The sequence below is a fragment of the Danio aesculapii genome, chromosome 5 (assembly GCF_903798145.1).
Source record: "Danio aesculapii chromosome 5, fDanAes4.1, whole genome shotgun sequence".
In the NCBI taxonomy this organism is placed as follows: domain Eukaryota; kingdom Metazoa; phylum Chordata; class Actinopteri; order Cypriniformes; family Danionidae; genus Danio; species Danio aesculapii.
This window is the reverse complement of record NC_079439.1, coordinates 12,916,496-12,939,385: the sequence shown is the minus strand read 5'-3', so window position 1 is coordinate 12,939,385 and position 22,890 is coordinate 12,916,496. Positions and strand designations below refer to the sequence as shown.

At 35.4% G+C, this 22,890-nt stretch overlaps 1 protein-coding gene across 3 annotated transcripts in view; it reads left to right on the top strand.

The window, feature by feature from the left end:
* ksr2 (kinase suppressor of ras 2) overlaps window positions 1–22,890 on the top strand; it is a 248,940-nt gene that overhangs the window by 74,439 nt on the left and 151,611 nt on the right. For all 3 annotated transcript variants that reach the window (XM_056457390.1, XM_056457388.1, XM_056457387.1), the window contains exons 4-5: window positions 4,628–4,663; window positions 10,133–10,634. In XM_056457390.1, the coding sequence (XP_056313365.1) occupies window positions 4,628–4,663; window positions 10,133–10,634 (538 nt within the window). The remainder of the gene's footprint in view (window positions 1–4,627; window positions 4,664–10,132; window positions 10,635–22,890) is intronic.

Sequence of the window (22,890 nt, the reverse complement as noted above, 5' to 3'; positions counted from 1 at the left end):
ACTTTCTACAGCTTACTTTATAATACATTTACTTAGAAAGGGATCTACTAAAGGGTTAGACTTGTGATGCTTCTTTGCCATTTACAGTGCCTTAAATATGGAGCCAGATCAGTCTCAAAAATAATACATTTACAAAATATTATTCATACATCCACAACTCAAGTCACATTTACAAAATCCAATTAGTGTTTAAAACTCAGTTCGTAAATACACAAATCCAATTTGTAAAATGCAAAACATGATTCGTAAATACACTAATCCAATTCGTAAATTCAGAACATGATTCATAAATACACAAATCCAATTCATAAATTCCAAACACAATTCATAAATACATAAATCCAATTTGTAAATTCAAAACACAAATCGTAAATGCACAAATCCATTTAGAAAGTTCAAAACACGATTCAAAAACACACAAATCCAATTCATAAATTCCAAACACAATTCGTAAATACATAAATCCAATTTGTAAATTCAAAACACAAATCGTAAATACACAAATCCAATTTGTAAAATGCAAAACATGATTCGTAAATACACTAATCCAATGCGTAAATTCAGAACACGATTCAAAAACACACAAATCCAATTCATAAATTCCAAACACAATTCGTAAATACATAAATCCAATTTAAAAGTTCAAAACATGATTTATAAATACACAAATCCAATTCGTAACCTCAAAACAATTTGTAAATGCACAAATCCAATTCGTAAATTCAAAACATGATTCATAAATAGACAAATCCAATTTGTAAATTCAAAACCCAATTCATAAATACACAACTTCAATTCATAATTTCAAAACCCGATTCATAAATAGACAAATCCAATTTGTAAGTTCAAAACCTAATTCGTAAATTCAAAACACAATTCGTAAATACACAAATCCAATTTATAAATTTAAAACAATTCGTAAAGACACGAATCAATTTGTAAGTTCAAAACACGATTTGAAACACACACAATTGTCAATTGTAAATTCTAACACACTTGTAAATACACAAATTCCATTTGATTTAAGTTCTAAACACCTAATTTCGTAAATTACCACAAATCCCAGTTCGTAAGTCCTCAAAACATTAATTCAATAATTACACAATGCCGATTCTGTAAGTTCCAAAACACTAATTTAATAAAACACCAAAATTCCAATTCGTAACCTCAAAACACAATTTGTAAATACACAAATCCAATTCGTAACCTCAAAACGTGATTCATAAATACACAAATCCAATTCGTAACCTCAAAACATAATTTGTAAATACACAAATTAAATTCGTAAGTTTAAAAAGTGATTCATAAATACACAAATCCAGTTTGTAAATTCAAAACAATTCATAAGTACATAAATCCAATTCCTAAATTCAAAAAACAATTCGTAAATACAGAAATCCAATTCATTTGGTGAGAATATTTATGATTTTTACAATTTGCATGTTGTATTTATGAATTGTGTTTTGAATGTACAAATTAGATTTTGTAAATGTGAATTGTGATGTGCAACCTTGAATTTTATATTGTAAATGAATTATTTTTGAGACTGATCTGGCTCCATATTAAAACATTATTTTCAACCCGCATCCATGCTTCATTCTCAAAATGTAGAGTTTGTTTAAAGTGATAAATACAAACCATATAATATACAATGCCGAAATAACCCAAAATTAGTTTACCTTTTGAGTCTTTGGGTTTTTGAGTCGTTCATTCATCACGTGACAGTATGTAAATATATGACTGAAAACTGAGGACTCGAGAAATGAACAGATCAAATTTTTCCTGCTCTGACTACATATGATTGGCTTCGGTCTTTCACTTGATGAACAAAAGACTCAAACTCGAGGACTCGATAGATGAACGGATCAAATCTTTTTCTGCCTTGGACTACATATGATTGACTTTTGCCTTTCACGTGATGAACCAATGACTCCAACTTGATATAAGACTCAAAAAAGGAACTAATCTGGAGGGTGGCGAAGGGGGGGTGGGGATTGTTGTTGCGGATAAAGGAAAAATTGGTGGGAGGAGATGAAGGACAAAAGTGAAGAGAGGGGGATGTGCTGTAGGTGTCGTGGACGAAAGTAAAAAGGGGGGCGGGGAAAGTCACATCAGTAGTGAAGAGGGGGTAGTAATAGTAACTCTGGGGGCCCCAAAATGACATGAGCTCTTAGAATCATCTTAACTCCCACCCCCTACCATCCACCCACCTCCCCCAGGAGCGCCCCTGCTCTGGAGTCGCATAAAAGATTGTTGTTCAAGAACGACCGATCACTAATCTGAATCCAATGAACTGAATCAGAAGCGTGAACACAATTGAATCATTATTAGAGCGCTCTTTGAAGAATAACCCTGGAGTGTTAATGGGGAGGGGCTCAGTGGTTAACACTGTCGCCTCACAGCAAGAAGGGCTGGTTCGAGTTGGCATTTCTGTATGGAGTTTGCATGTTGTCCCAGTGTTCACATGGGTATATATATATATGGATATAAAAATATATCTAGACCAAGATAAAAAAAATATATAGACCAAGGATGGCTTGAGAGTGAGCAAATTATGGGGATCTAGAAATCAAACTTTGAACTAATATTTTAATAAGGCAAATTTTTTTGCATAGGCTGTTCTTTTTATTTCATAAGACCTCGGTGTATCATTAGGAGCCTCAGGCTTTAATTTAATCTTGCCTGTTTGTGTTTCTCTTTTATGCTAGTAGACGTTGACTTACATTTTATGAATAACTAAGACCGAGCTTTCAGCCAATAATCTTGTTCTACTTAAGAAATGACCCGAGGGTCAGTAAAATGAACAGCAAATATTCTTCTCAGGGTGAACTATCCCTTAATTTGTATCTGCTGGTTTTCTGTTTGTCGTTATGCCGAGTTTAATGTCGGTGCATTGAAAAATAAGGACAGAACTAAATTATTCTGTGTTTATGTCAACACAAAATCATTTTTGAGAGGGGGAAAAAGAGCCGGAGAGATCGGGAAAAACAACATGATGGATGATGGTCATTCTCTGGAACAAAAGGTGCACCGCTAATAGATAAAGTTCAACATGAGCTTTATGTTTGTCATATTTGTAGCATTTTGTCCAATATTAAAGGTGTTGGTGGTGAATCCATTATTACACGGATTTGCTCGGAAATCTAAAGAAGGGTTAAATAGAGGATCCTTTAATCAAGTTTTCTACTTCACACAAAAACAAACATACCTGAAATGTGATTAAATAAAGGATTAAAATAACGCTCATGGATCTTTTCTTAATTGCAGTTAGATTGTTTCCTTTTGTCAAGGTACAAGGTAAAACTAATGCACATTTAATTGCTTTTGAATATGCATTAATGAATATGCATTATGTTTGTTTTTCCCCCCCTACAACATATTGAGGATGCACCACTAATAGATGTTTGTCAAATTTGTGCACTCTAAACCCTAATAATTTGAGACTACACAAAAGGTTTGAGGAAAGTGATTCCCTCAGTTCGTTTGAGTTGACCAAACGTGGCCTCATCATAGAATGAACTAAAATGTTTAATTACAGATAACTTAAATGATTAAGTACAGATAACTTAAAATGGCTAATAGACAAAACCAATTTTTTTTTTTCAGCTTTTATATTGTTTGTTTACTTACTCCCAGAGCCATTTATTTCGAAGTTGATATTTAGCCACACCATGTTGGTGTTTCGTGCCCAACACTCAACCCCGAACCTGGAGGACCAGGACATACACACATACACTACGGACAATTTAGCTTACACAATTCACCTATAGCGCATGTGTTTGGACTGTGGGGGGAAACCGGAGCACCCGGAGGAAACCCACACGAACATGGGGAGAACATGCAAACTCCGAACAGAAATGCAAACTGACCCAGCTGAGACTCGAACCAGCGACCTTCTTGCTGTGAGGTGACAGCGCTACCCACTGCACCACCATATTGCTCCTGTGTGTATATCAGTTAAGAAAACTGTATATAAGCATTTAAATATCTACTTACTAATTTAACTTTCTCTTTCATCAGATGGGTTCAGGTAGTGCCCGTGTCCTGCTGCGCTTCAGTAAAATTCAGCATCACAAGCAAAATGACCACCTTGTGGCATATATATCGACCAATCAGCGCGGTTGTCAATTTCAAGCACAACCAATCATTTTAAGCAGAGACGTGGTGAATCCTACATCCTCAAAAAACTTAAAATATTAATTAAATAATTTTTGCTACCTGATGAGTAAATTAAACACACCTGTTTATGTTTTGAAGCCAAAACATGGTATTTTAAGTAATGTCAAGTTAAATTAACTTAATATCTTTAGTAATGACAACAGCGGGGTTTACAGTGTGTCATAACAGTGTTGGCGGTGAATTCATTGTAATCCGTATTTGCTCGGAAATCCAAAAAGGGTTAAATAGAGGATCCTTTAATAGTGTTTTCTACTTCACACAATAACAAACATACCTGAAATGCAATTAAATAAATGATTTAAATAACGCTCTTGGGTATTTTCTTAATTGCAGTGATATTGTTTCCTTTTTTCAAGGTACTGCATAGATTATGAATGCAAATGTATTGAATTGCTTTTGAATATGCATTAATGAATATGCATTATGTTTGGTTTTTCCTCCCCCTTAGAACAACTTGAGGATGACAAATTACACAGTAATGGAGGTGAGGCATTGTCTTTTTGTCTTTCTCTAGCGTGTGTGTCGTCATTGTGTTGTGCTTGCTTCACTATTCATTACATTGAGACATGTTAGAGTCACTTTCATCTTTCTGTCTGTTTGTCATGATAGATGCGGTCTGAGTCTCTTCACTGTTGACATCCTTCATCTGGCACTTGGTATCAAACTCATCTTCTTCTCTTCTCTTCTCTTCTCTTCTCTTCTCTTCTCTTCTCTTCTCTTCTCTTCTCTTCTCTTCTCTTCTCTTCCCTTCCCTTCCCTTCCCTTCCCTTCCCTTCCCTTCCCTTCCCTTCCCTTCCCTTCCCTTCCCTTCCCTTCCTTCCCTTCCCTTCCCTTCCCCTCCCCTCTCCTCTCCTCTTCTCTTCTCCATTCTTATATATTGTCTAATTGAATCTCACAAATTCTCATCTCATGTGTTCTCTATTATCGCTCTTATATTGTGATCTCATGCGGTCTCAGTTCTTTTTGTCTATTGTGGTCGACTGATATATTGCAGAGATTTAAATATTCCCTGATATTCGGCAGTAGTTAATATATAATTGACAAATACAGTAGATATTTTACAAACATTATTGGGCCTCCTGTGAAATTTATTTTAATTCTTTTTCAAATATTTCCAATGCGATTATTAACAGCACAAGGGAATTTTCACAGTATGTTCTATAAAGTGTTTGTCTTCTGGTGAAAATCTTGTAAGAGCACAATTTTAACACAATTTAACGCAATTTTTGTCGTCAATATTATTAGTCCCCTTAAGAAATTATATAAATTTAGGAAAAAAAAATATATATATATATTCTTAACGGAAGAAATATATATACATTTTTATTTGCAAGATACTAGTAGTAAGCTATATATATCTTGCAATAATAACAATTATTTATTGTCATCAAAGACAATTTTTTTTAAATTAAAACTATTATGTTGTTGAACACAACTTCCTTCCATTCATTCATTTATTCATTTTTCTTCGGCTTAGTCCCTTTATTCATCAGGGGTTGCCGCAGCGGAATGAACCACCAACTATTCCAGCATGCTTTACACAGCGGATGCCCTTCCAGCTGCAACCCAGTTCTGGGAAGCACCCATACACACTCATTCACACACATACACTACAGCCAATTTAGTTTATTCAATGCACCTATAGCGCATGTCTTTGGACTGTGGGGGAAACTGGAGCACCCAGAGCAAACCCTCACGAACATGGGGAGAACATGCAGAGAACGCCAACTGACGCAGCCGGGATTTGAACCAGCGACCTTCTTGCTACGAGGCGACAGTGCTAACCACTGAGCCACCGTGTCATCAAACAGCACTTGGGAAATTTTTAAAGATTACAATTTCACAGAAGAAGTAATAATTTTGCCTTCAACTGTATGTCTTCTATCTCGTTATTTTTGCTTGTGTAATTTTTACATCATGAAATTATCTTAGTAAACAATATGAAGTAAATATTATTTAACAGATCAGATTCATTAAATTCTTCTTTCATGCTTATTTTACTTGTATAAACAAATAAATATTCAATTATTTTTAAGATGTAAAATTGTTTATTCTGTGAAAATTATTATATTTTCCAATTTCAATTTATTTCTTCAAATAATTTCAAAATATTATATAAAAATATTCAATTGGCATTTTTGTTTGCTTCAACTGATTTATTTATGTATCATGTAAATAAATAATCATTATACTTTAGATTTAGACTTTAGATTTAAAATTAAGTTACATTTGTTTGATCAAACAGATTCTGATTTGAAACAATTTTATTACACTATATTAAATTAAATTAAATATTGACTTATTAAATATTGACACTTATTGTGTATATATTTCAGTTCTGTATCACCATTGGTCATAAAAAACCCATATTAAAGAAACTCCATTTTAGTCTAATTTTACCTCATCTCATCTTTTCCATCCCCTTCCCTTTTCTTTTCTCATTTCATCACTTGCTTGCTTTTGATCACCTTTTTTGCACTTTCTCCTCATCTCCTCCTTCCTCTCTATCTCACTCAAGACTTTTTTTATTGCATTCATTACAAACCCCTATCCCCCCCCCCCCCTCTCTCTCTCTTGCTCAATTCAATTCAATTCAATTCAATTCAATAATTGTTTTATTAGCATGCCAAATGTTACTAATGTATTGTCAAAGCATTTATAAAGTTTACATAAAAAAGAACATACATATATATGTCCAAAACAACAACAACAACAACAAAGTAAACACAGTAAATAGTAGTAGTAGTAAAAAATAAATGAATGAATAAATAAATAAACTCAGTGGTGTCGCCTCACAGCAAGAAGGTCGCTGGTTCTGTGTGGAGTTTGCATGTTCTCCCCGTGTTGACGTGGGTTCCTCCAGGTGCTCCGGTTTCCCTTATAGTCCTAAGACATGCGCTATGAATTAAATCAACTAAATTGGCTGTAGAGTGTGTGTGAATGTGAGAGTGTATGAGTCTTTCCCAGTGGTGGGTTGCGGCTGGAAGGGCATCTGCTGCGTAAAACAAATGCTGGATAAGTTGGCAGTTCATTCCTCTGTGGCGACCTCTTATAAATAAAGAAAATAAGCCGAAGGAAAATGAATGAACGAATAATAATAATAATAATAATAATCTCTCTCTCTCTCTCTCTCTCCACAAAAGTACAAGTTGAACAAATTTCGAGTGGCTGCTTACAAACTTTGGTGAAACCCAAGATTTGAATTAAAATTCAGTATTAAAAAAGCAATGGAAGATCTTACAAATGTGTCTGGTGCTATAAAAATGTTTTATGTAAACTTTGTACTGAAAATGTAGAGTTTATGCTTTATTAGTCTGCATTTGTTAAACCATAAACTCGAAATTTTAATTACAAAGTTTACATAAAGCCACTTAATAGCACCAGATCTTTTCAAAACACACCGGAAGATCTCCCATTGCTTTTTTAAATACTGAAAGTCAATTAAAATCCAGGATTTAGTCTGCATACTGTATTCATGTACACTGTAAAAAAATATCCATGTTTTTTCCATATTTTGTGGTTCACAAGTGTTTACTGTTTATTTATGCATGTGAATTGCATTATGGGATGTTGATCTCTGCTCGGTCAACTTTTGATGTTGAAAATAAAACTCTACAGTTTAATATAGTGACTTTTATTGACATTTTAGTTGTTTAAAATAATATAATGTATAAGATATAATATATAGAGAAATAAGTCAGAATTAAAATAACAGAAAATGTTCTGCCAGTTTATTACAAGGTTTTTGTAGCGTAATATACTACATCAACCCAGACAATATATCACTTTAAACCAGGGGTTCTCAACCTTTTTCACTTCGAGGCCCACCTCCTTCTGGAAAAATTTTGAAGGCCCACCTGTCTGACATTTTTGTATTTTCGTAAACTGATTGTCTAGAGAAAATGCTTATTTTAAAGCTATTTTTTATTCGCAAAAAAATTCCCTCTACTATTATTCTCTTATTTTTCTACAGCATTAAAAAAAAAGAGAGATACATGTATATATTTTTAAATATAATAAAAATATGTTATGCAGTTTTATATAATATAATATAATATAATATAATATAATATAATATAATATAATATAATATAATATAATACAATACAATACAATACAATACAATATAATATAATATAATATAATATTTTAAACACACAGATTTAAAGCTCCTGAATTCTTTACTTCAGTTATTCTTTACAACTTCTGAGTATTTGGGCCTTTTCTTCAATAAATGAACCTGACAGGAGATGGCAAAGAACTGCAGCTGCTTTGAATTGGACTGACTACTACTCATCTATTGATGTACTATTCATATCCATTTAAAAAAAACAAAGAAATGTATAGTACAGTAAAAACACCCTAAATCTGTTAAACGCATCGTTCTGAAGGTGATTGGGTTTGCACCTGGATATTATTATAGTTTGCTAACAGGGAACAGTTGTTCACTACTGAAACACCACAGAGTCTTACTAGATCCTCCTGTATAGGCGCGCGTCCGTTATAAAACACTCGCAGGACATTAATCTGGACAACTATTTGGATATTTTAAAGAGATCACACAAAGAGAGCACACATAGTTTGTGAATCCACAGACTTATGCGACTCTGATACACACTGAAAAAAGATTATTCAAAGATGATTCCTTGGATTTACTCAATTTTTTTACGTTAAGTGGTTGTAAACAATTTATTTGGGCTGAATTTAAACAAACAAATTAAGTTTAACGTTGTTAAATTTAATTTGTTTGTTTAAATTCAACACAAATAAATTGTTTGCAACAGTTTTGCATGCAACACTTTTTTCAGTGCAGTTCTAGTCGCAGACTTGACGTGAAGCACGCATAAGCTGGTTATTATATGGTTGTTGTGATGTTTTATAAACAAATTTCGGGAGAAGTTTCAGAAGTTTCAGTATCAAATACGTCATTGACAATTATTCTATTATCCAATCAGTTCTTGACCAAACCCCTATATATACCAAAGCTGTCTTACCTGCAGCATCTTACGACTTTAGCATCCCTCCACCACCCCGTCACCTCACCTCTTAAGCATTACAATCCCGGGGGGAGCGTTCTGGGGCCGGGCTAGATACTTCGCTCGAATCCCTCTTCCTCTTTGTTTCCTGATAAGAGGAATAACTCGAGTTTGGGTGTCTTCCCCGAGCTCAGAGCCCTCTCCCCGGACAGCACGCCAAATACGCTTTATTCTGAAACTATTGCAAGTGTGAACTCGTAAAATATATGTAATCATTGTTACCGTAAGATTTGTGTGACGGTTTGTTTTATACAGCTGAAAATGTAGTCCGTGCAGTGGTTGGAGGTTTAAGCCACAGTTAAGTCTGTATTTAACAGTGAGGTTGTTTTAAGTCCAAAGTAATCAATCACAGAAAACGGGAAATGCCATTACATCGATCATTTTAATATGAATAGGGTTAGGAATATTTAATAATGAATATGCAGGATCACTGAGACCCACTAGTGGGCTGCTGCCCACCGGTTGAGAATCCCTATTTTAAACCTTTTTACAAATGTTACTTAAAGTTTTAATAAAAAAACTTAATAAAATTTTTCACTTTTTCTAACTTTTCAAGGTTAAAAGTTGTTGGAAGAAAGATTAAGGTCCCAGTATGCAATTCAAATGCAAAAATAAATGGGAAAAATGAAAAACACAAATCACAAAATATTAAAAACTGCTAATTTACGGGTATTTTTTACAGTAAAATTTGATTAATGTCTTTAATAATTGTATTAAAGGTGTGTTGAAAACTCAGTTACACTGTCAAAAATTGCTGGTTATTAAAACTTAATAGTTTTTACAAATTTAAGTGGATTGAACATAAATCAATTAAGTTGTCCCCCGAAAAGCTCATTTTAATTATGTAGTTTGAACAAAGAGCAAATGTCATTTTTTGAGTGTATCTCTCTCTCTCTCTCTCTTCCCGTCTCTCGCAGGATCCAAGCAGGACTGGTCAATCCAGTGGCCCACATCCGAGTCGGGCAAAGAGAACACTCCAGTGGGCCCATCTGACCCCAGTCAATGGGTGCGTCTCCAACTCTCCCAGAGTCCCAAATTACACTCGCGCTACAGCCAGCACTTATGCCAGAGTCCCCAAGCCCTGGTGCCTCCATTTTACTCTCCTCACCCACACTCAGACCGGCTGACAGTGGACGCTCACTTTCCCTCGCCCCTGGAGACGGGACACCATTCTCTGCCTCCGTCCCCCAGGCAGAGGCACTTCGCACACACTCCTCCGCGGACTCCCCTAGTAGTGAACACTATGACCCCTCCTGGAACGCCTCAAGTCAGGCGCAGGAATAAGCTGAAGGCCCCGGGAACGCCACCGCCTGCCAGCCGGAAACTCATCCACCTGCTGCCCGGGTTTACAGCTCTGCATCGCAGTAAATCACACGAGTTCCAGCTGGGCAACAGAATTGACGACGCGCAGACACCCAAGTGAGTCACGCTGCTTTATACTGCATAGGCTCAAAGGCTTTACATAGGCTCATTCTGAAAATGTAGCCCTATATACCTTTCTGGGGATCGTGAATTATGTAGCCAGAAGCCTGTATGGCTGCATTTCATATTTAAAACGAATGCAACGGGGCGGTATGAAGTCGCTCCTTTTTGCGATTACCAGCTGACCGCTTACCTCTGTATGGATGGCTTACCCGCTATTACCAGTTTGTCCGGTAGCTTGACATGTACGTCGGTGGGCTTGAGACGCAGAGCGGAGTTGAACGCGACAACAGGGTTTGAGTCTGGTAAAGAACACAGTTCTACCAGAAAGACCAGGGAGATAATTATGATATTGAATTACATTTGTTGATGAGTATTATTTGACAAACGTATCAATTTACAAAACATAGGATTTCTTTGGTGGAGGCCCCGTCCTTAGCTTGATTTGGAAGCTTTTAGATCCAGCTATGACTGCCAAGGACGAAGGCAGGGATGGACCCTTCCTCCCTGGACAATGCCAACCTGGTGGTAGTGGGGAGGATGGAGGGTGAACGTCTGCATCAGTACCTGCAACCAAAGAAATGAAATGAATGGACAGCTTATAAATTCCTTGTGTCTTTTGGCTTGAACTAATTGTGATGAGTGACGTGGCATTGGGTATTCCTTGTGTCTCGTGGCTATCGTTTGGAACTAATTGTGATGAGTGATGTGGCATTAGGTCTTTCTGGTAGAACTTGTGCTAAAAGCTACATTTCCAGAATGCAGGTAAGACAAAAACAAAAGCTAAAAAGTTAAATAAACAAATAAATAACAGGGTGACAATGTGGTAAAATCTGAAAATGTGGTAAAAATCAGGCGGCTGCTAGGGCTTTTCTTTTTCTAGATTGCTTTTTAAAAAACTGAGGTTGGATTTAGGGAAGTGGGGAGTTGGGTCAATCGGTGGGGGAACCAGTCAGTAAGTCAGTCAGTCGACAATGGCCTTCCGTGGATTTACGCAAGAACAGCAGGCGTGAATGGCACTCGTGAGAGAAATTTGAAATCTGAAAAAGCATACACAGGTGCCTGGATTTGCGAAAAACAAAAACTGCAAAAAAAAAAAAACGTAGCTCCTGGGACGTATTTTGCGCTCTCCAGAAATATATACCCCACACTTTCAGAATGAGCCTGGGTTGTTTTTTTTGGTAGTGATGAACCAGGTAGTGATGAAGGGTACCTATTATGCAAAAATCTCTTCTAGAAGGGGTTTAAACACAGATGTGTGGCAACATTCTGTGAATATAACCAGCTTCTAATGGTAAAAAAATAGTTTTTTTCATAATCATACAATGGCTACGTTTCCATCCACCTATTTTCACATGCATTTTGGATATGCGTATACAAAAACGGTTGATGGAATGCTAAGATGCGCATAAATGTTGAAAATGCGCATGAAAAACAGACGCACATAACTGAGTAGGATAAACTTTATATTCGATAAGAAAAGATGCGCTTAAACTACGATGAAAACACTTTTACCAAACAAATTCCAGTATGCGCATTAAAAAAGTCACATGATTTTTTTTGTAAGAGATCAAGTGATGATAAAATTATATGTGAATGGACAAACCAGCAGGCTGAGCACATTGTAAAACATCTTAAATGTTGCTTTGGTCATTCTAAAACGCCTTAACCATTTCAGCATTAGTGCTATTATATTATTAATGACCTCCAGATCTGTCAAGAGCGTCTGTGCTCCGCGTCTCATGCCTTCAAACGCCACAGCGCGTTCACTGCTTGTCAGGATTGCCTTCTGATGTGCAAGTCATTTATTAAATGAAGAAAAGATTCACGCAGCTTCTCCTACTGTAAAAAAATTCAATTTTTTACTGTTAATATTTGGCACCAGTTAATCGGTAAGTGACAATTTTGTTCTCTTTGACTCGTTGGATGGAAACGCTGCTTTATTCGCACATCTTTTGTGCGATATTCCAGTTTTATGCATAAAGTAAATTCAAATTTTTGAATGGAAAAATAGCTAATGTCTGTAGAAACACTTTGATTAGCATTCTCCTTTTGCATGTCATCAGAGCGGGAAAGCCCCGCCCATTAGTCACGATCTCTCCCTCATTAGCATAAGACGTTAGTCTTGTTTTTAAATCTGCCCACTATGCTGATACATAGACATTTGAAGCCCCGTCCTCCTTTGAAAAGTGCACAATCTCATTTGAATTTAAAGTGTCAGTGACCAAAATGGCACAATTAGGATCAAAGCCTAAAAAGGGCAGTTTTAAAGAGTTATAAAACATTATTTGTTGGGTATTATGAGCTGAAACTTCACATACACACTCTAGAGACATCAGAGATTATTTTATGTTTCGTAATAAGGTGCATAAAAGGTGCCCTTTAAAACATATTTTTTGTGTTGCTTTTTAGGTCATTGATCTTATGATATCATGGGATATCACGGCTATAAAACGCTCCAGTTTAAAATGCTACATTTACATGGATATCAGTAATCAAATTATTTGCCTTAATCTGAATAAGACTATAATATGATTAAGGTATTTACATGAGTTGCTTTTGAATGTTACTTTCATGATCCTGTTTTACATGTTACAGCACTTAGATTGATTAACATCATTGCGTCACCACACTATATCCAACGTTTCCTGTGGAGTTTCATGTAATTTCAGGTGTTTCAATTTTTTATTTTAACACTTTCACTGCAGTTTGGCAGTTTCACTTTCATTCAGAAACATTTCATTCATGCCCCTGTGACCAACTGAGGTATTGGATGTGAGTATGAAGTATGAACTGGTGGAAGAGTGTTGTTTTAATTGAATTTGATACGCATTTTGAAATGTGTGTGTCTGTGCTCTTTTACTAACTCGGTAGGTGCAGAGAATAGTGTCAAACAGCCGTGTGTGTATGGTATATCCTGTCGCAAAATGTGGCGAAAAGTCCTACATGATGGTAATAGTTTGATGGCGGTGTTTACATGTCTGTACTGCGCTTCAATAATGCCACTAAAATCAGCATGCTCCACATGTCTTAATTCCATTTCTGTTTAGTTCGATTATGACTTTAGTCGGATTGAGGTCATCAAAAATTGCTGTTTACATGGTAGACTCTTAATCAGAGTATTTTCTTAATCATATTAAAATCAGAGTATTTGTATCCATTTAAACATACTCACTGTCCTTGTATCTGTGTTTGCACTTGTTGAACAGTGGTAAGGAAGGGTGGACTGGTGACCGTCACGGCCAATCACGGTAATTTCTGTTGAGCACGTGAACACAATGGACAATCAGCAGTGTTTAAGAATGCACTCAACAGTGCTCAAATGATTGTGGGAAATGGATGTTTTTAGTTTCAGTACCGAATGGTACCGAAAATTCGATATCGAGACAACACTATCCAGGCGGATGTTTTCATAGAATAAAGCCCTTTAGTCTTATATAACAATGTTCTTCTTTAAGTTGGTTGCTGATAATGAGATGATGCCAACCACTGAGGAGTTTGAAGACAACACATACACTTAATACACAAATACACTTCATAAAACATGTACACATAGACATCGTCTATATACTATATAACTGCAGGTTAACTGTGTTTTTATGTATACTAAGTTTAACTGTTAAAAGCTATTAGTTAAAGTTATTAGTAACTAATAAAGTTATGGTAATTATTAACCTTGGCTTTTCCGAGTTTAATTGTAATGCAATATTGTGCACCTTTCTAAAAGCTGCTTGGAAACAATAATTATTGTAAAAAGCATTATGCAAATAAACTTGAATTGAATAATCCTCTCTGTCTTTATTCTGCAATAACAGTCGTCTGGATGTACTTTATCCCTTACTTAACACATGGTAATCCATTGATTATCCCCCGCTTATATCTCAAATCAATAATATCTTATGAGGTTACGTGATAGTTAGAGCTCTCTTGTGTCTTGCATTGTCTGGAGAGAAAGAAAGGGCAGAGAGCCATGACTTCCTAGTTTAGTAGAGTAAAGTGGATTAAATGGCATTAAACGGGTGATGAGCAGTCCCTCTGCTCTGATGTGATCCAGACCTTCTCCATGTCCGTTTAATAAGGCCTGGATGCAGTGAATGCCGGCAAATAGGCAAATCCAATCAGGACAGAGCTTTTCCGATGCCTCCACTAGACCTGATTTGGGAATTGTATTGTTCATTTGAGACTTTGCTGATTTACGCACAGGACAGTTTGCCAGCAGACGCTGATATGTTTGCGCAAGGCGGTCGTTATATGGTACAATTAACCTTTGCCTTGTGTAGCAGTGAATTTAGGCTCACGCATGCATAAAATAGTAAAAAGGCCAGGCACATTTTTGTGCAGATTTTTATTTTTGTTTTGTAATTGAGTGTATTTGTTCCAGCGGATTGGTTTTTATTTGAATTCAAAGTATTTGAGTGAATTAGTATTTTAGTTTTAAGTTTTAAGTGTGTTTGCAAATTATTTAATGTTTTGCAAAGTAAATACTGAGATTTATTTATTAAATATATATATATATATATTTATTAGAATATGCAAAAAAGGTACACAAATTGTAATCATACAAATACAAAGACAAAGAAACTAACAAAAACCACATTTAATAATTTCAATTATTAAATAATTTCTGATGCTTTTAGTAAATTCTATTTAAAATCGAGTTAATAATTTCAAATAATTTGACTAAAAATTTTAAACTATTTTTTTTCATTGATGCTTTTAAAAATTGTTATATACAGTATGCTACTGGCAATGTGTGAAATCCTGCATTCTATAGAATGCCTAGGAAATGTATAGAATGCCTACAATTGAATGTCAAAGTATGAAATGATTGCTACTTTAACCATTGCCTAGGCATTCTATAGAAGTTGCCGTGCGGCAAAGTATGTAACTTGCCTACCACTGCCATTTTTCCTGCCACTGATATTGGTGATGGCGCTTGGGTTGTTGTTTGATGATGGTGATCGAAGCACATGAGTGTTGAACGTTATTGTAAGACAAGCGTATTGCCGTTATGAGGTTCCACTACCACATCACAGACAAAAGTGTAACAAATACTTCAATCTCAGTTCTACTGTTATTGTTTTTTCCAGTAAGAACATCATATGCTTTATTTCGTATGCTTTCCACTTAATAAAATATGGAATGATCAAAAAAGGCTTTTGTTGTGCTCTTCTGAAACTTTGCCTAATGGTGCTTTCACACCTGTGGATCGATTCTTTTGTTCTGAAACAGGGATTACAACTGTTTAATGTTTATTTTTGTTATTGGTGCAGTTCGCTTTCACACTGCAAAGTTTCTAAAAGAGCTAAAACAAGTAACCTGCGAATAAACTGCCCTCAGAGTTTCACGGTTTATTTTGCAGAGACCCGCTCAGCTGTCATGCGTCCTTATTTTAATTTATGACGATGAGCAATAAGAAATTGTAAGCGAAAAGCTGTGCTTTACTTTTAAATGGTGACACCCACAGACATCATCAACAAACATAAATCATACGTAGCCACTGGCTTATGCATTATAGACTTCACATTATAAGGAGAAATAACAGATAAACCAAAACTGCTGTTCGGTCAATTTTCCTAACGTACAAACAGCTCTCGTTAATAGTTCAGCATGCTTTCACTTTCGTTTTTGACATGAAACGCACATTTACCGGTAGGAATGACATTCTGCATCATAATTCTCTCTTCATAAAGCCATACGCCTATTACATATCCATAATAGTCATATAGCCTGGTACAGATCGTATTGCTTTCTGACTACAATCGATCCGCTCCAGAGTTCGTTTCAATCGAGCTGAGACCACCTCATTCAGGCGATCTCTGACCGATTGTTTTGCCGCGGATCCAAGCGAGATTGCTGGATTCGCATATGCCAAACGAACCACGCTAATATATAATTTATATATATAATTTTTTTTTTGTTTAGTTTTTTCCAGCTGATTGATTTTTAATTTAAATTCAATTTAGTTTTGAAAGTTTTTTTTATGATTTTTTTGTGTGTTATTATTTTGTAAAATAAACAAGCATTTTACAGATTTCTTAACAAGTTAAACATATTTGCTTAAATAACAGATTTTTTAATATTATTTCTTTTGTACAGATTTAGTTTTACTAATTTAATTAAGGTCAATTTGTTCGTTGAAATTGGTTTCGTTTACAATTTATTTTAGTCAATATTATGTACACTAAAAACTTTTTTCAAGTTCAGTTTATTTAGTGTCATTTTCTAATGTTCATTTTTATATAATTTATTTTTTAGAAATATGAATTTTACAGATGCATTTCACATTAAGTAAATATTATGTAAAAGAAATGTTAATTTTACTGTTTGTTTTATAAAGTTTAAAGTATTTGCTCAAACTAAATCCTTTTAAAATGCTTTAGTTTTGCAGAGTTTGTTTTGATCAAGTTGAATTTATTTGTTAAAATGGTTTATTTTTCACATGTGTTATTTCTAATTAATTTAGCTAATATTATATAAACTAAATATTACTGTTTTTCAATTGACATCATTTAAAGTTTAAATGCTACATTAGCCATTAATAAAATATTGTGCAAAAGTTTACATTTACATTTAGTCATTTAGCAGACGCTTTCATCCAAAGCGACTTACAAATGAGGGCAAGGAAGCAATTTACACAACTATAAGAGCAACAGTGAATAAGTGCTATAGGCAAGTTTCAGGTGTAAAGTCTTAGAAGCAAAGCATTAGTAATTTTTTTTTGAGAGAGAGAAAGAGAGAGAGAGAGGGAGAGAGAGAGAGAGAGAGAGAGAGAGAGAGAGAGAGAGAGAGAGTACAGTTAGTGGTACTGTATAGCCAGAGAGGCAGTTAAGATTAGGATGGAAAGTGGAGACTAAATAGTTGAGTTTTTAGTCGTTTCTTGAAGACAGCTAAAAACTCAACTATTTAGTCTCCACTTTCCTTTCTAATCTGTACATTACAACTTAAAGGTTATAGACATCAACACTTCAAGTGAAAACAGTGGACAAAATATGCACTTTAACTGCGTAAACTCTCCAAAACAACTCGTTGTTTAACTTTTCCCCAAATTCTCTAGAATATTAGTCATTTGTGTAGGTTTTCATAATGCTGCAGAGTTTATATTTTGAAAGAGCTAATGAGCTTGTCTGTCAAACCCACATTGTTTCGAAGCGTATTTTCTCCATAAAGCCTTAATGCTTCATAATGGTGTGTTTCATCACCATTTGCAGGACATTCGAACCGTTAATTGTTTTATGGCCGGATTTACATATTTGCTTAAGCTGATTGAGAAATTCAGCGTTTTCAGTTCTCGCTCATTAAATGACGTATTAGTGCTACAGATATCTCATTAAAACAGCTGCACATAAAAGAAGAAGCACTTACTGTCAGGACAGGTGTGTTAGGAAGTTTTACGTGTATTTCATATTTAAGTCCCAATGAATTTGGGTTTTCTGTTGATTTGATTGGATCACGGCTGAATGAAAGATGATTAGCTTGTGCAGGATGTGTATATACAGATTATGAATGCATCTTGGTGAGATGCTGCCATTGTCTGATATTGATTGTTTATATTGGAAACAACATAAATTGTTGTGTAAAGGGATAGTTTACCCCACACACTCAGAAATAAAGGTACATAATCTGTCACTGGGGTGGTTTCTTTTAAAAAGTACAGTTTTGAACCATACAGGTGGACATTAGTACCTTTAAGGTACACTTTTGACCTTTAGTGTTCACTTTTTAGGTATTGATATGTACATTACAGGACCTGTCAGGAACAAGTATCGCCCCCAGAGACAGATTTTCTGAGAGTGCAAAAATACAACTTGTTTATTTTTCACCCTCAGGGCAAAAAAGTTGTACAGTGTATCATTAGGAGCCACTGGTATTAATTTAGTTTTGCCTGTATATGTTTTTTCTGATTCTCAAAGTGCTGGTACAGTTAAAGGTTATCATAGTAACGAAAACGAACGAAAAAAACGAAAACTAAAATGTAAAATGATGGTCGTTAACTGAAATAAAAATAACGAGAGTTTAAAAAAAAACTAGTACTAACTGAAACTGTATTGTGTACATACAAAACTAACTGAAACTAACTAAAATGATAGCAAAAACCTCCTTCATTTTCATATTTGTAAATGTATTTAATACATAATCTTACTGTAAGCCTTTTAGAAGTAAACCTATTTACTCCGCGCTGCAGGTGTTTGACCCGTACGGCACCTCAGAGTCTGTAGTCCTGCTGCCATTGGCCAGAACGAGCCGGTTCTCCTCCTGTCATCCTCGCTGTTGCTCCCGCGACAAAAACAACGAGTGGACATCACAGCAGCACGGTGACAGCATTAAATACAGGGACTTAAAACTATTACTTTAACACGTTTGTGCCCAAGAATGGGTTTTATCTCTGTATCGCGATCGCGAATGAATCTTTTTAACCGGATCTTCCAAGTAAACCGGTTGAACTAGTTCACCTAATCGAACTGAATCATTTGAAACGATTCGCGTCTCCAGTAAGCACTCGTTCACAAACTACTTACTTTTTAACAAGCCTAATACCCCGTCTAACTCTACATAATCCAATATATACTCTTATTCAGTTATTAGAACAGTGACGTTACACTAAGATCAAATTTAAGCTGTTAACCGATAAAACTGCGCATGCGTGATTCAGTGAACCGAGCACAAACAGTACATGACAGCCTGCTGTGACTGAACTAAACTTCAACAACTGCAGCACGGGTAAACCGAGGGCTTAAATGAGAGGATCTTATTTCATAAAAGAAAATCGTAATGGAGTTTAAATTGGTGAATCATGCTTCAGTAGGGTTGCAAAACTTTACTGTAAGACATTTTTCAGATCATGGTGATGTTTTAATTTACTGAAATTACTATTGCTGACTACATAATGTTGAGTCCTAACATCCGCGATAAATATCTGAACTTGCCATCACTACTGTGTATCTTACATCAGAATCAGTCTTGCACACATATTGTACTTAAGGCTGCTGTCTTGTGGGCTGTTGTATTTGAATTTGAGGATGAGTAGATGGTAGTGGTAGATGATAGTGTTCATGTGTCCTCTGAATAGATGTTTCAAAAAATTTATGGCTGAGTTTTTATTATACAATATTTATTCTGTTGATTTTGAATCTTGCACCTAACAAATATCCTCATTTAGAAAAAAAACCTAATACTGAAACTAATAAAAACTAAACTAAAACTAAGCAATTTCAAAATATAGAAACTAATAAAAACTAGTAAATCTCCCTCTAAAACTAATTAAAACTAACTAAATTTGAAAACAAAAAGTCAAAACGAAATAGAAACTAAAACTAATGAAAAATCCAAAACTATTATAACCTTGCACTGAATAAAGCACATAACCAGTACCTGAGGTGATCATTGTCATTGCAGTTTACGTTGTTATTCAGTCACAATGTCGGAGAAATAGAAACTTCTTCTAAAATAGAAACTTCACGCATCGCAGTAATGGATGGTTAGGACAAAAGCATAAATGTAAACAAAGCTTTTATCAAATGTTGCAGTGTTGCGTCGTGTGCATTTAGGACACGATTTTACAGTATTACATTTTTATTAGGCTTATGTTGTTTAATATTTTTATGGTACCATAAAAAACTACATTGTAATCTTGCAGTATTATTCTCGAGTCCTTCTGAGAGCACACGAATGTGGCCTTGCTCTGGATCTTATTTTGTGATGTCAGGATCTTAGGTTATGGCAGTCCATTTCCACTGTACTAAAGGTGATAATTGTATCAACTGCGAGTCAGCCATGTCTTTCAGGGCTCCACACAGGGCAAAGATGTTTCTACAGCCCTGGATGCAGCACTACATACACAACATTTTTATTTATCTTCAAATGTTCTTACTGCTTCCAACTTGACAGACAAATAAACTTAGAGCATTTGTTATTCTTGCATCCACTGTCGAGACTACTAGCAGTCGTCTCGTGTAAACATTATATAAGTATAAATATAGAAATGTCAGAGATGAAATCCAACTTTAGTGCTGAAGACACAAAGAGCTGTAGAAACAGCTTTTCCTTGTGTGGAGTCCTGAAAGACACGGCTGACTCGCAGTTGATATAATTATCACCTTTAGTACAGTGGAAATGGACTACCATAACCTGAGATCCTGACATCACGAAATAAGATCCAGAGCAAGGCCACATTCGTGTGCTCTCAGAAGGACTCGAGAATAATACTGCAAGATCCCGATTCCAGCCCTGCTCTGTACTGTTGATTAAAACCCCAATATAAAACCAAATAATCTACAAACCTTCACTCTCAGAAATAAAGGTACAAACTCTGTCACTGTTGTGGTTCCTTTTCATAAGGTACAGTTTTGTACCATACAGGTCGACATTAGTATCTTTAGGGTACACTTTTGTACCTTCAAGGTTGACTTTTTATACCTTTAAGGTACAATTTTTTAGGTATTTTACCTATTTTTTTAGGTACTAATATGCAACTTTAAGGACCTGTTAGGAAGAAAAATTTACCTTTTGAAAAGGTAATGCCCCAGTGACAGATTTTATTTCTGAGAGTGTTTTATTGAAGAATTTCTTGCAATTTCTTAAAGATCTTGAAATTATGCTTAATGGGAAAAAATACATCTACCAAAACATTCAGAAAATCCAAAAACTTACCTATTAATCTGTCTAAAACTAAATGATTTATACATGCATACTGATCTTTTTTGTGTGTACTGTTTTACACTTTGTGCCTATATACAGTACATACACAGCTTTTCTAACTTTCATGCAAATTGTGTTTAATATCACAGCCCAGGATCATTGGAATTTCATATATCTGTTTGTGAAACGTAAGGTACGTTGCTCCGGCCGGGTGGGATTTGTTGAATATTTCACATGACAAATCCAGAGATCGCTGTCTACAATTTGAAATACGTTATTTGAAATACATTACTTAGGGTACATTTTGTTGTACGTTTTAGATACACGTCCTTCTTGTCCATGTCCACAGGAGGGCAATGCTTGTCACACATATTACCAGTGAACCACTGAGCTAAACCTAACCAATAGTGTTTTCACAAGCAAATGAAATAGAAAAGTGGACTGCCACAAGTAGTTTTACCTTGATTTTACATGACTTTTATCACTTTTGTAGAACCGTGCTTTATACAAATACACAAATACAATACCATAAAAAGTGAGCTACCCAGCAAACTGACTATGCCACAAAAGTTGCCCATATGGAGATAGGTGAGGCAAATGTATTCGATTACATATCATAGACATTGTTAAGCAGTTTTGATTTTTATTTGGTGTTGTGCGAAAAACTATTATTGACTAATAAAGCAAGAAACTAATCCTTTATTAGGCAATAATAAGTCCCTGGCGATGCGGTGGCACAGTGGGTAACGCTGTCACCTTACAGCAAGAAGGTCGCTGGTTCGAGCCCTGGCTGGGTCAGTTGGCCATTCTGTGTGGAGTTTGCATGTTCTCCCTGTGTTGCATGGGTTTCCTCCGGGTGCTCCGGTTTGCCCCACAAGTCCAAAGACATGCACTATAGGTGAATTGGGTAGGCTAAATTGTCCATAGGGTATGTGTGTGAATGAGTGTGGATAGATATTTGCCAGTGATGGTTTGCTGCTGAAAGGGTGTCCGCTGCGTAAAACATATGCTGGATAAGTTGGCGGTTCATTCCGCTGTGGTGACCCCAGATTAATAAAGGGACTAAGCCGAAAAGAAAATGAATGAATGACTGAATTATTTAATTAATGAATGAATAACATTTGCCTGTAAATATCATTAATGTGAAAAGGGATCAGATTTGCAGTGTTTGTTTTACCTAGAAACTGCAGTCAAATGTATAATATGTTTTGTGCTGTTTCATAAAAATGTAATCTGGTGGACATATTTGCAGTGAAGTGAGCTTGTGTTGGGATAAAAATAAAAGAACACTCACTTTTATATGGCTCTTTGGACTAGTATTTGTTTGACCGTGCAATGCCTTTTCATTAGTGCAGTTTTGTTTTTTATACTAACACATTTTTATTAAACTTGCTTGGTAGCTCACCTGGTACAGAAAGAATATTAAATCCAAGCAGAGACTTTAAAGGGCACCTATGATGAAAATCATCTTTTGTAAGCTGTTTGAACAGAACTGTGTGTGTACACAGTCATATTGGAGTGATAGAAACACTATAAGTCTCTTTTTAAATTTCCGACCGAAACGTGATGTAGGAATGCGTACATTTGCTGTACAAAAACAGTGAAAAGTTAAACA